The sequence below is a fragment of the Cupressus sempervirens genome, chromosome 2 (genome assembly GCF_028749045.1).
Source record: "Cupressus sempervirens isolate cs-2001-9-10 chromosome 2, ASM2874904v1, whole genome shotgun sequence".
Lineage (NCBI taxonomy): Eukaryota > Viridiplantae > Streptophyta > Pinopsida > Cupressales > Cupressaceae > Cupressus > Cupressus sempervirens.
Genome location: NC_143119.1, coordinates 308871730 through 308885968, shown reverse-complemented (window position 1 = coordinate 308885968; position 14239 = coordinate 308871730). Strand labels below are relative to the sequence as shown.

General features: G+C 36.3%; 1 protein-coding gene across 2 annotated transcripts in view; it reads right to left on the bottom strand.

The window, feature by feature from the left end:
• Positions 1 to 14239, bottom strand: part of GALAK (galacturonic acid kinase) — a 235927-nt gene that overhangs the window by 49971 nt on the left and 171717 nt on the right. For both annotated transcript variants that reach the window (XM_089813521.1, XM_089813520.1), the window contains exon 9: positions 1015 to 1190. In XM_089813521.1, the coding sequence (XP_089669647.1) occupies positions 1015 to 1190 (176 nt within the window). The remainder of the gene's footprint in view (positions 1 to 1014; positions 1191 to 14239) is intronic.

The window sequence follows — 14239 nt, the reverse complement described above, 5'->3', positions numbered from 1 at the left end:
TGGTTGAAATCAACTAACTTACAGTAGAAAATCTCATGTCATGGCCATTTCAGTTCAGTTCTTATTAAGTAATTATAGTAATACTTCAGCACTCAAATGAATAGAAGTTATGACAAAAATATTTTACAGCAGATTCAATAACATGAAGTGATATGAATGGCCCCATAAATAGGACAAATATGTAATGGATGCACATTATACAAAATCTGAGAAATACATAGACCGTACATGAAGATGATACAATGAGTACAGACCATAGATAAGATAAGATAAGATAATGATATTAATGTCCAACAAAAGACCAAAAAGAGGTCTATGAAATGATTTAATTTTGATGTTGACACAAGTTCTAAAATCAAAACATTGTTACTCTCTCTTCACTGAATTATCCACCACAAGCAAATTTGGAGAGAGAACCAGCTCCAAAATGTTTAAGGGGATGCCATGCCCAAGATAAGATAAGATAATGATATTAATGTCCAACAAAAGACCAGCAAAAGGTCTATGGGACTGAATAATTACAACAAAGACGCTGACAGCAGCAGCTACAAAATACAAATTAAGCAGAAAAATGGAAGGTGCACAATATCTACAAAATATATTAGACGGTCAGGAACAGCAAGCAACCATAACTCCATGATACGAATAAACCTAACCTTAGTTATACTACTATGTGCAAATATTTGTCAACATCTAAATTTTATCCACCAATTCAGCATAAATACTAAAACAATTCTACATTAACAATACTTTGCAAGTCTATAAAATAAGTTAAAATGCTGAAAAGATAGAAAAGACAGTCATATTTTGTCACCAATAATGACCTCTTGGCAGTTTGAATCACAAGATATTGGGAGCAGTGAGCAAACACAAAAAATATAATAGTGGAAATATGAGGTTTAGTTTTTCCTCAAAATTATGGAAACTTGGGAAGCCATTCTAAAATAGAAGAAAAATAAGAGAACTAATCAAACTTTTCAACCAAACTTATCACATGCGACTACATCAACTCACTCCAGCAAAATTGCAGCTGCCTCTTGGCACTCAGCAACCCTTGAGTTATATCCTGGTTTGCTTGATAACGCATGCTTCACGCCTGAAAAGGCCAATAAAATTTTGTAGGACTTCATCTCTTCGTTATTACTATTCCCATTGGATATAGGAGGAAGTATCAACTTGTAGTCTTTGCTCTGTAGAAGCACCAACAACAGTTACACATTATGAAATGACTGTATGCCCAGGAATATAATGAAATGAATACTCTACAAAAACACCTAAACTGATTGTGAGATATTCATGCAATATTCATAAATCTGCATTTCATAATTACATATTATATTTGATGAAATTGAGGCCTTCAGCAGTTATTCTTCTTCTTCTGAGCTATATTACTATTACCAATCCAAACAATTGAAGCATTGAATCAACTAAATTCAGCCATAGAAGCAAAAAATGCCGAAAGAATACAAATACTTGCAAGCATATGTGGAATGGCAGCCAGGGTATGCCAGGTCAAATCGCCATTCTATTTTTCATGTTTGACCAGGCTTTGATTTAGTGATAGTGATGGGATGTGGACATGTAAGACTGTATTGGGATTCCAGAGTGTGCAGATCCCTTAATTCAATTTGGAAATTTAACCCAGATGAAGTTTTCAGAAAATGAAACTGGGCTCTAATAGTTCTTGTGCTGGGAATTTTTAAAAAGAGAGAGTTTGGATCATATGAAGAAACAGCTAAGAAATATTTCAAAAAAACATACCTATTTGCCTTTCATGCTGTTTGAATTTTGAATGACTTATTCTATCCTGGCCAGGCTATAACAAGCAGTCAGTACCCAAAGTAGAGTGTTCTCCATGTCAGTTTCATTATTTGGCAAATTAAACTATGCGAATGCAATTTTTTTATAAAAATATTTTTGAAAAAATCTGTACTAGCATTATTGAGTGGAATGTGTAATGTTCCAGGTAATGCCAATACTTGCACACAAAGGAATTATGTGGCACACTGGTATTCCTGCTATATGTACAGACTGATGTACGACATAGATGGGGTCGTACGGGCTACTCTGCAGAAAAAAGTGAATGGTTGTACAGGAGGGATGGATTGGGAGAGGTCACATTGTCCCTCCTTTGTGCAAAGTTCGTATGGCAGTGAGAGTGGAAGGTGTTGTAGGGTGGAATGAAGTAAGTTGTACAGGGTTGAGAGTGGGTTTGGTCATACGGTGAGGGGGGACTAACATTTTCAATGTCAGCCAAGAATGTTCGCCACTACCATCCATCATACTGTGTATAGATATGCAAAATGCTTGTCATATAAAAAACTAGATGTTGGCGTACAGATTTTGATGTTTATACGGTGACTTCCTCTATGTTTGGCAAGTTTTTTGAAGGTCATAGAGTTGGTATGGCTTACAAATTGTACGGTTAGCAGTACAGATAGGAGGGTAAGGGTGAACAGCTAATGACTGAAGAGGTACTGTGACTTGGACAATGCCAAACCAAATGTGAATTAAGATAATAAAGGAATGCAAGATGCACATAATATTTGCCAAATAGAGAATGATGCCAAAACACATATATGTGCAATTTATTACTGAAGATGGCACTCGGATTTGCTAGGTCCAAGCAAGGTACAACAAGCAGAATAGGGTAGGCTCGAATCCTAACAAAATTACAACTGGCCAAATACGGAAGATCTTGCACTTCTGAAATGGCGACAATCAGAACTCCTAGACAGAATTTGCAATACAAAATAAAATCATATGCATACTAAAAAACAACCTACTCGCTAGACATAAATACTTGTCCGATAAACTCCCGAGGCTGCACAAACAGAGCCAACGACTTACTCTACACTTATGACAAAATAAAGATGGGCCCCAAGATATACTAAATAAATCGGTCCCACACACAATGATATTTCATTTATTTCATGCCGAAATATGATAGGCCTCCTATCCTGAAAACTGTTTGTCCTCAAACAATTGCAATGCTAGATGCTTCAAGATCTGTTCACCTTCCCAAGTGGCATCCTTGAGTGGTAGATGTTTCTAGTGAACTAGGAACTCCTTTATGGTAGGTTTCTTAGTTTTCGTTCTCGCATGTCAATGACACCAACAGGTTCGAAGACCAATTTCCCTTCTTCATTTAGAGGCGACAGGGCAACCGATACAGTGATGTTTTGTCCCATGGATTTTTTAAGGCAAGATATGTGGAAGACATGGATGCGGCTTCCCCTCGGCAACTCCAATTCGTAGGCGACATCCCCTATGTGTCGGTCACCCAATAAGGACCATAAAAATGCAGCCTTAACTTTTCCTTGCTGCCTACCTTCAAGGATGATTGTCTGTATGGCTGTAATCAGAGATATACCAAGTCACCCACCTCAAAGTTTCTTTTAATTTGATGCCTGCCAACATACATCTTCTGCTGATTCTGGGCCTGCTAGAGATACTCCTTTAGAGACTTGAAAATTTCATGTCCTTCCTGTGGCCATCCTTTGCCCTTGACACAACTATTTCCCAAAATCATGTCTATAAACAAGGAGGGTTCTTACCCATAGAGTATTTTGAAGGCACCATTTTAATCGACATGTGGTAAGTGGTGTTGTACCAGTATTCCCCCAAATGCAGCCATTTAACCCATGATGTTGTTGTGCTAAAACATAGTTTCGAAGGTACCCTTCTAGCCATTTAATTTCTTCTTGCTCATTGGTCTAAGGGTGATAGCTAGTACTTGGATATTTCGTTGCAACCCGTGCAAACAAAAAGCCTTCTTGAGAAAAAAATCTATCACTTATGTCACCCGAGACTCAGTGAGATGGCAAAGGAATATGCGTACTTTGTTAGTCCATCGACCACCACAAAAATTCGATCTCTACAATTTACCTCTGGAAGTCTAGTGATGAAGTCCATGGAAATGCTATCCCACTTCTGTTCAAGTATTGGCAATGGTTGCAACAAGTCCACTGATAATGTGTGTGAGGATTTTATTTTGTTGACATGTTGCACATTCTTGAACATACTGTAAGACATCATTCTTGAGTCCCTCCAAGAAAATCTCTCCCTGATCTATCTATAGGTTTTGAGGAATCCAAGGTGTCCGGCTTCAAGATTTTATGTTACATTGCGGATTCAAGTACCAAGTTTATCCTGTCCTTATAGTAGATGATGTCATCAACTACCTTGTTTTGGTCATTTTGTATGTCGCCATCCATTAGCTTACATGCAAAAGTGTTCTTGGAGCACTCCACCAACAAGTATGCCTAACAAACAACTGAAATTTGAGATAATGCACAAATGGTTGGTTTTCTTGAAAAGGCATCTGCCACAACGTTATTCTTCCCTTTCACATATCCAATATCAAAGTCAAAGGCCTGTATCTTACTTACCCATTTCTATTGTCTCTCATTCATATCCCTCTGTTCCAAAAAGTATCTAAGATTGTTGTGATTGGTACTAACAACAAACTTGGCACTTGACAGATATTGTCAAAACTTGGTCAGGGCGTGCATGATGGCTAGAATATCTTTATCATAGATGGAGTATAATCATTCGCCCTGTGTGAGCTTTTGACTCTCAAAAGCTATAGGGTGTTGGTTTTGCATCAAAACGACGCCAACACCTACCTTGGAGGCATCACACTATAAGTTGAAGGGCTGAGTAAAATCTAGTAATGCAAGAACCAAACAAGTACTCATGGACTCCTTTAATGTATCAAAGGTGTGTTGTGCTTGTTCAGTCTACTGAAAAGAAGCCTTCTTTGTCAAATCTATCAATGACATGCTGAGCTGAGAGAAACCTTTTACAAACCTCCTGTAGTAACTGCACCAGTCCGTAGAATCCTCACAACTATAAGAGATTTTTTGGTGACAGCCAATCAAGAATAGCATGAATCATTTTTTTGTGAACTTGTACTCCATATCTATTGAGAAAATGTCCCAAGTATAATGTTTCTGTCAGCCCAAGCTTGCACTTGGACCACTTGGAGAACAATGATTGTGCCTCCATAATTTTGAGGACTTCATCAAATGCCTAAAATGCTCTTCCCACGTTTTACTGTAAATACCAACATGAACTTAAGCAATTGTTTGTTAAAGATGCAATTCATGTAGCATTGGAATGTAGTTGGAGCATTTGTTAATCCAAATGGCATGACCGGAAACTCATAATGTCCATAATGACACCAAAAAGTCTTTTCCACATTTTGTTCTCACATGCAAATTTAATGATATATGGAACAGAGATCTATTTGAGAAAAATCGACGCAAGCCCAACAGGGAAAAGGAACCAATCAAAGACTAGATCCAATTACCTAGCAACTTGCCAAGAGCACACACGGAAGAAAGACACAAAATTGCAGCAAAGAGATAATTTCCTTCTTAGATTTACTAATTGATTACACAATTCATTACATACAACATGTCAGGCTGTAAGGCCTTCCTAGCTGCAGCCAATACAAAGATATATCACAACTTCAAGAGCTCTCCTACTCATCTTCCTATTGAATTCACTATCTTCCTTAGGCTAGGAGCATGCCCAAAACTAGAATTGATAGCTTGCCTAAGTCAAGACAAGGTCTTTATAAAGCCAACTAGACCACAAGTCAGCCAGTCAGGCCTTAATTACAATATAGGTCTTGCCTTGGAGGAGTAAATCATAACCCAAGCAATGGGCATCAATTGTTCACGTGATATTAAGGGTAGGTCTTCACACGAGTAAGGAGTCGACTCCCAACCGTGTAAGACACCACATAATCACAAGAAACTGCGCTGAAAGAAATAACATGCCATGTTGGATGAAATCACAAGAAATAGAGGTCGGAGAAATCGGCTCAGAACTCGAAGCACAAGGCACATTAACTAATGCACTCTTAGGGTAAGGATTCAAAATAGGTCCTTAATATGATATCAATCGCACACAACTAGAAACCACGAGCAACAATGACTACTCCACGAACAAAAAATTGTTACAGGAAACAAACAATATTTTTGGTTGATGCAAGATTGTTCATTGACCCAAGATGCTCCTACATTAGAAACCTGGGGTAAGTAAAGAATTGATGTCCACATCAGAAAACTCTGATACTCCGCCCCGAATCATAAAGATCCAACTCATCTTGTGTTATTGATGAACTATCTTAACTGGTTTATCCTTCCATTGAACTAGGTATTCCACGTAGTCCTTTCCTCTGGTGCTCTTACTTACTCTGTTATCCGAAATCTTCTCATTGTTGTCAATCTTCCTCTTGGGATAATCTAGGTTATCTTTTAATTCCTCATCTGATTCAAAATATTGAAAGATGTTTGCAATATTGAATATTGGTAAAATATCCATCTCTTATGGTAATTCAACTTCAAAGGCATTTCTAATGTAAAATTTCTTAAAATTTTTACAAGGACCAAACTTCTTCATCTTTGGCTTACTGTAGGTACCAATTAGAAATCTATTCTTCAAATGAACCATAACCTCATCTCCAACCTCAAAAGATTTATGTCTTCTGCCTTTATATTCTCTTTGTTTATACTCAAGGTTACTATCTTCTAGATTCTTCTCTACTTCCTTGTGTAAAGTTTTCATGAAATCCACAAATTCCTCAGCTTCAACACTTCTCTTCATTTCAGTATTCAAATCTCTCAACTCAATATCCCTTTAGGACTCAATCCATTGACAATCTCAAAAGGTGTCTTCTTAGCATTTCTATTCATGAAATTGTTATATGCAAACGCTTCCTGTGCTAAAATCGAATCCCAATTAGCAAACTTATCTCCAACTAAACATCTCAATAGGTTACCCAAACTTCTAACCACAACCTCAGTTTGTCCATCTGCCTGTGGGTGGGATGTAGAACTAAACTTCAGCTCTGTATCCAATTTCTTCCAGAGTGTTCTCTAGAAATAACCAGTAAACTTAGTATCTCTATCTGAAACAATAATCCTAGGAAAACCATGCAATCTTACCACTTCTTTAAAGAATAATTCAGCCACATGTACTGCATTAGATGTCTTCTTACAAGGTATGAATAAGCCATTTTTGAAAATCTGTCAACCGCTACCAAAATAGAATCATTACCTCTTTGAGTGCTAGGCAAACCAAGAACAAAGTCCATATTGATGTCTTCCCAAGGCTTTTTGTATAGGCAATGGTGAATACAATCCCAAATTTTGACTAGTTCCTTTTGTTGTTTGAAAAATTTTGTAACTTCTAACCATTTTTTGCATATCCCTGTAAATTTGGAGCCAACAATACCTATCATTAAATTAACTTTACTGTTTTATCAATCCCAAAGTGTCCATCAAGTCCTCCATTATCTCTCTTTCATGATGTTGTCTCTCATAAATCCTTTAGGTATGCACAATTGAATCCCCTTAAACAACATGTCTTCTTGAATGAAATAATCAATCCACTTATCTTGCTCTTTTATCAATTGATTCTTATAAGCCTTCCAAAGTTCTGCAAAATCAAGATCAGTTTCATACACATGTTTCAAATCACCAAAACCAAGTACCTCAACTCTCAATTCTTTAGCAAATTCCTTCTTCTACTGAAAGCATCAACAACTTTATTTGATTGTCCACTCTTATGTTTCAACACAAAGGAATTTTTTTGCAAATACTCTACCCACTTCATATACCTCCGATTTAACTAATTCTAACTTCCAAAATATTATAAGGCTTTATGGGCAATGTACAACACAAAATCTTTAGGCATCAAGTAATGTCTCCATTTCTCTAAATCTTGAACAATAGCATAGAATTCTTATCATAAACTGAATACTTTTTCTTAGCATCATTCAACTTTTCACTAAAGAAAGTTAAAAGCTTCCTTCTTGACTCAAAGCAGCTCCAATGGCACTTCCACTAGCAAGCATAGGTAACTTTGCAATCTTTGTTTCAATGTTTCAAAAATCTTATGCACTCCATGTGTCCATTTAAAATCATTTTTATCTCCTCTCACAGTCTCAATCATTGCATTACAAACTGAACTGAAATTTCTGATGAACTTTCTATAGAAACTCACCAATCCATGAACTAATCTAACTTCTCCAACATTTTCAGGTGTAGGCCAATCAAGAATGACTTTTACCTTTTTAGGATCCATCTTCAAACCATCAGTTGAAATCACAAAAACAAGGTACACGATTTCCTCCTTCAAGAATGAACATTTCTTCAAATTAATCAGCAACTTGTCCTTCAATCTATGCAACACTTGTCTAATACGCTCAAGGTGTTCTTCTTTAGTCTTACTAAATATTAGAATATCATCAAGATATACAATCACAAACTTACCCAAAAAATTCTTCAAGACTTCATCCATCAACCTCACAAAAATACTAGCTGCATAAGTTAAAGCAAAAGGCATAACCAACCACTCATACAAACCTTTGTAGTCTTAAAAAACAATTTTCCATTCATCTCCTTCTCTGATTTTGATTTGATGATATCCACTTTTCAAATCAATCTTGGTAAAATACTTTGCTCGACTCAAACAATCCATTATGTCATCCATCCTAGGCAAAGGGAACCTATACTTCACTCTTATCCTGTTTATAGCTCTAGAATAAATGCACATTCTCCTTTCTCCATTCTTTTTAGGTACCAATAAAGTAGGTACAACACAAGCACTCAAGTTTTCTCTAATCAAACCCTTATCAAGCAATTCTTGCACTTGTCTATTCAATTCAACATTTTTGGTAGGTGTTAGCCTATGTGGTGCTTTATTGGGCAAACTAGCTCTAGGTATCAAATCCATACAATGACTAGTACTTCTTATAGGAGGTAAACTATCTAAGTACATTATCAAAAATAATATCTTGAAATTCAGCCAACAAAGATTCAATCTCAGGTGCATGCTCAAGTTCATCTTGTTTCTCAATCTTCCTAGCATCAAGGCAAAATAGATTTTGTGCTCCACATCTTTTGCAAACTGATTTCCTTCAACCAAACATACTCTTATTGTGGTACAACGATTCTCATCAGGTTTCTCCACCAAAGGCAACAATACTTGTTTCTTCTCATCAACCCAAATAGTATACTGATTCAATCTGCCATCATGCAAGGCTTGTCTATCACACTGCCAAGGTCTACCCAATAGAATATGGCAACAATCCATAGGCATAATATCACACAAAACTTCATCATAATAATTTTTGACTTTGAATTTAACAAGGCATTGTTCACTTACTAGCAACTTATGCTCCTTCTGGATCCAAGCAACATGATAAGACTTAGGATGCCTCAACCTCTGCAATAGCAATTTGTAAGCCAGCTCCTCTAATGCCAAGTTATCTGAACTTCCACTGTCAATGATTACTTTGAACCATTTTTCAGCAACCTTACATCTAGTCTTGATTAAAAAAATCTCATAATAGGTTCTTCATTAGTTTCCTCATTCCATGGGATTCTTCTCAACATTAGGTTCTCACCATGCTTAGGCTCATTAGGTGATTCAGCCACTTCTTCACAAGCCAAAGTATTTCTGCTACTACCTTCAATCTTCTTGCTAGAATTAGTACATTCAAAGGGCCTAAGTCCTTCTCAACACTCTAAACAAGTGCCCATAAACCAAGATCTTTCTACTCTCTTACCACCATTATTATTCGGAGGAACCAATATAACTACCTCTAGTGTAGTTATTGCTCTTACCAACAGGTTCTTCTTTCCATTATCTCTTACCCTTGTCTTGCATTGTACTGTCAGATCAGCTACTTTCTCCATAGGTTCTGCCTTTGCATCTTTGAAATTTTCCACCTCTTCCTCTTTATTTCTGATCATGTTTCTTTGCCAACCTTTCTTCAACCTTCAAGTCATATTGATATGCTTCTTCAACACTATCCATCTCGACATAGCTAATTTCATCTTGAATTGATGTCCTCAAACCATTTAGGTATCTAGCTACCTTCTCAACTTCATCATCCACATGTCCAGATCTGATGTCCAACTTGTAAAATTCCTCAGTGTATTTGTGATATCCCCAATCTTAGAGGTCAAATTAATTAAATGATACAATATTTAAATAATAAAACAACTAAATGATTAATAAATAGTAATAATATGATATAATATAATATAATAATATATTATTAGTGTAATAATAATATTTACATCTTAATAACTAAATAACAAATAAAATATATATATTTTGAACAACTATTAATAATATGTTGCTAAAATAAAATTAGCATATAGTAATGATAATGTCTAAAATAGTACAATATTATATTATAAATTGACAGGTAGGAAATGGCCAATCTCCATAGTCATTATGTTTATCCATGTCGTGGATAAATACGAAGACTTCTATATGGAGGATATTTGTGATTGACAACAGATAATCATCGGGGATTGAGTAATCATATAGTCTAAGCAATGGATATTATCAGCACTTGGCTATTCTATATGATTTATCCTTAAAAGTGTATTGTTATTGTAATTACATAATATGCTGTTCTAATCATGCATTATGCTTATCATTATTATCACCAAACTACATTATGTTTATACTAATCAAGGCAGTACTAATAATCAAAGGTGGAGTCGATTCACTATGCCCTTTCACATATTATATGAGGCCAGAGCCAATCGGCTAGGAAGGGGGTATTAAGAATTTTTATTATATTTGTTCCCTTGTAAACTCTTTGCTCATCAAGCATATCGGTTGCTGATGCAACCTTCATATTCATTGAAGTGCAAGTATCATATCTGTATTATCAAAGACAGCACAAGAAAGAGCACATTTATATCTCTGTATCATATACTGCTCCAAGGAATCAACAAATTGCAAATACACTTCAGCGAACATCAAAGACAGCATACTGCCCGTGATCGTCCCTATTACAAAAGCATATAATTCAAAGTTCATCAGAGAGTCAAGACGGCTAGTAGGGAATGTGCATGAATTATATTTGTCATTTCAGAGAAGCAGCCATAGAATCACATTAAAGTTCGTCTATCATTCTAGTCATATCAGTCACGGGTCACAGATCAGACAGAGGATTAATAAGTCTCTTTCAAAAGTAAGGAAAGGCATCAGCATTAACAAAATAAGATGTAAAGTTGATACGAGGTTTCTTTTAGTTTAAATCTTATCCAATACACTTTTCTTTAGAGAATCCAGTCTTGTGTAATAGGAAGGAAATTACAAATCCAATCCACCATCCATCATAGTAGTGCCAAGATTATTCATCCTGATTAAAGTAATATCTACAAACATAAAGATCCAATTACTAATACATAGTAATTGCACAAAAATATTAAATCAGTGAAATGATAACACCATAACACTTTAAATTATTAAATATCAAACATTCCTACCTATTTGTAACAAATTCTATACCTATATATATGAAATAACATCCTGTCCGAATTTAATTTGGATCATTTGGGAAAATAAGTAATCAAAAATTGGTAATTGTCCTAAATTTCTGGGGTAGCCAACGAAGGGACATTACAGTATTCCTTCACAGTCATGTTTTTTTGTCTCAAATTCTGCATTTTCCTCAATAACTTAACATGGTAATCCGTAGGAAGGAACTTCTTGTTCATCTTGCCAATCACCTTTGCCCATGTCTTGATCTTTTCTTTTCCTCTTTTCTGCCTTTCAATCTCTGAGTGATCTCACCAAAGTGAAGCATGACCCTTCAACTTGGTGATTGCTATCTTAAACTTCTTATTCTCAAGAATACTTTCATACTCAAAGAACTTATCCATCTCAGAGATCCAATCCAATGCGGCATTAGTCTCAAGCCTTCCATTGATGTAGGCAACTCCAACAATAGGTGTGGAGTTTTCCCTAGACAAAACTCTCAGAAGCCTTTCCTCATCTTGTTCTACCTCAAGTTCAGAATTAGGAATAAGTACTGCTTCTTCATCATCACTAACATCCTCAAAATGTACACCTCTTCTCTTAGATGTCTCAAGGCTGCAAGTGTCGCTACAATCTGCCTCAACATATCCATTATAGCATTATTTGCATTTCCTCTACCTCGAACCACCTTGACAATAGTTCATGCAAGGTCATAACCTTCTGCAAGTTATAGGTCAGATTTTGGTTCTCCACCATCCCAAAACCCACAATGAAAGAAAACCTTTCTTTGATACCCCCTGACGCAAGGCCAGTAGGGAAAAGGAACCAATCAAAGACCAAATTCAATTACCTAGCAGCTTGCCAAGAGTACACACAGAATTGCAGCAAAGAGATTATTTCCTTCTTAGATTTACTGATTGATTACACAATTCATTACATACAACATGCTAGGCTGTAAGGCCTTCTTGGTTGCGGCCAATACAAAGATATATCACAACTTTAAGAGCTCTACTACTTCATCTTCCATAATACTATCACCAGCACTCCTATTGAATTCACTATCTTACTTAGGCTAGGAGCATGCTGAAAACTAGAACTGACAACTCACCTAAGTTAGGACAAGGTCCTTAAAAAGCCAGCTAGGACAACTAGACATTAATTACAATATAGGTCCTGCCTTGGAGGAGTAAATCATAACCCAAGAAATGGGCATCAATTGCTCATGCGCTGTTAAGGGTAAGTCTTCACACAAGTAAGGAGTCGATTCCCAACTGTGCAAGACGCCACATCATTACAAGGAACTGGGCCGAATGAAATAACACACCATGTTGGATGACATCACAGGAAATAGAGGGGCACATTAACTTATGCGCTCTTAGGGTAAGGATCCAAAATAGGTCCTCAACATGATGTCAATCGCGCACAACCGGAAACCACAAGCAGCAACAACTACTCCATAAACAATAGACTGTTATAGGAAACAAACAATATTTTTGGTTGATGCAAGATTGTTCATTGACCCAAGATTCTCTTGCATTAAAAATAGGTTGCGCCATGCAACTTATCGAACAATTCATCGATCCTAGGAATAGGGTATCTATTCTTGATTGTCTTTTTGTTCAATGCACGACAGTCCACCCACATGCCTAATGTCCCATCCTTCTTTTTCAATTGTACCACTGATGATGCACGAGAGCTAGAACTAGGTTGAATCCATCCCTTGTCGAGTAGTTCCTGAATTGTCTTTTCAATCTCCTCTGAATTGTTTTTTGTTTTAAAGTTTTGCAATTTTTTTGTTGTTTTGGATATATATGGTTTTTTTGTTTTGCTTTTGCTTTTGCAAATAGGTAAATTACTAAATGCTAAACTTAAATGCAAGAAATTAATAACAGCTCACTCCACTTTATTTATAATTGAACAATGACAACTATTTACAAATGCTCTCACACATATGCAATGAACTTAATTATTAAAGAGCTTGATCTTAGTAGATTGATGTTGGGAATTTGGGGAACAACTATGAAATATGCTGAAATGAACCCCATGCCAATAGCAGCACCTCTAACTCCAAACACTAACACAAGAGGGCTGATCGCAATTCAAAATAGTGGACATGACCACTATAGAGATAAATGCTGCCTCTAAACCCCAACACAGCTCTGTGAACAATAATGCGGGTCATGAAAAATATAAATTGCAGACCAACAGTTACGCCCAGATATATCATCCAATGCTGCCATAAATTGCAGAAGTATACACACCAATTGAGTTTGAACCTTACTCTTCCAATTTGTAGACAAGATAACAAATAGTTCTCAACTTGTTACCACCCAAACATGGATCCATTTGCAGATTACTGATCAGAGAAACAACACACCAGACCCTTGGAGTTTTCCAAATTCAATGTGTAATCAGATTAAAGGAAATTTAGAATACTTCAATAACCACGCTAGACCCTTGGAGTTTTCCAAATTCAATAAAAACAAGCAACAATGATATGGTTTGATTTCCAAGAAAAATGCATTTTATAACAATTAACAAGCCCAAGGCTTCACGAACACACCGATGCCATTCAGCTTCTTGGAGACACCTTTCACTAACAAGGCTTCTTCATTACACCATCAAATTAGAACAGGAGACTTATAAAGTCATTTAATGAGATAGACTTGATAACTTTCATTATGCAACTCATTATTAAAGACCAATTAAATACTGATGCAATCTGGACTCAAGGTGCCACAATTGCATTGCCAAAAATGGAAACCATACTATAAATAGCAATTCACACAAAGTGAGACCCTCAAATCTAAGTGTCAGCTCTCGAGGGTCACAATGATGAATTGACATCGCCGAGCTCTTGGAACTTACTAAATCGGGGATAATACAGTTTCCCTCCCCAAGATTGTGTGTTCCCAAGCAATCACAATCTTGGGTG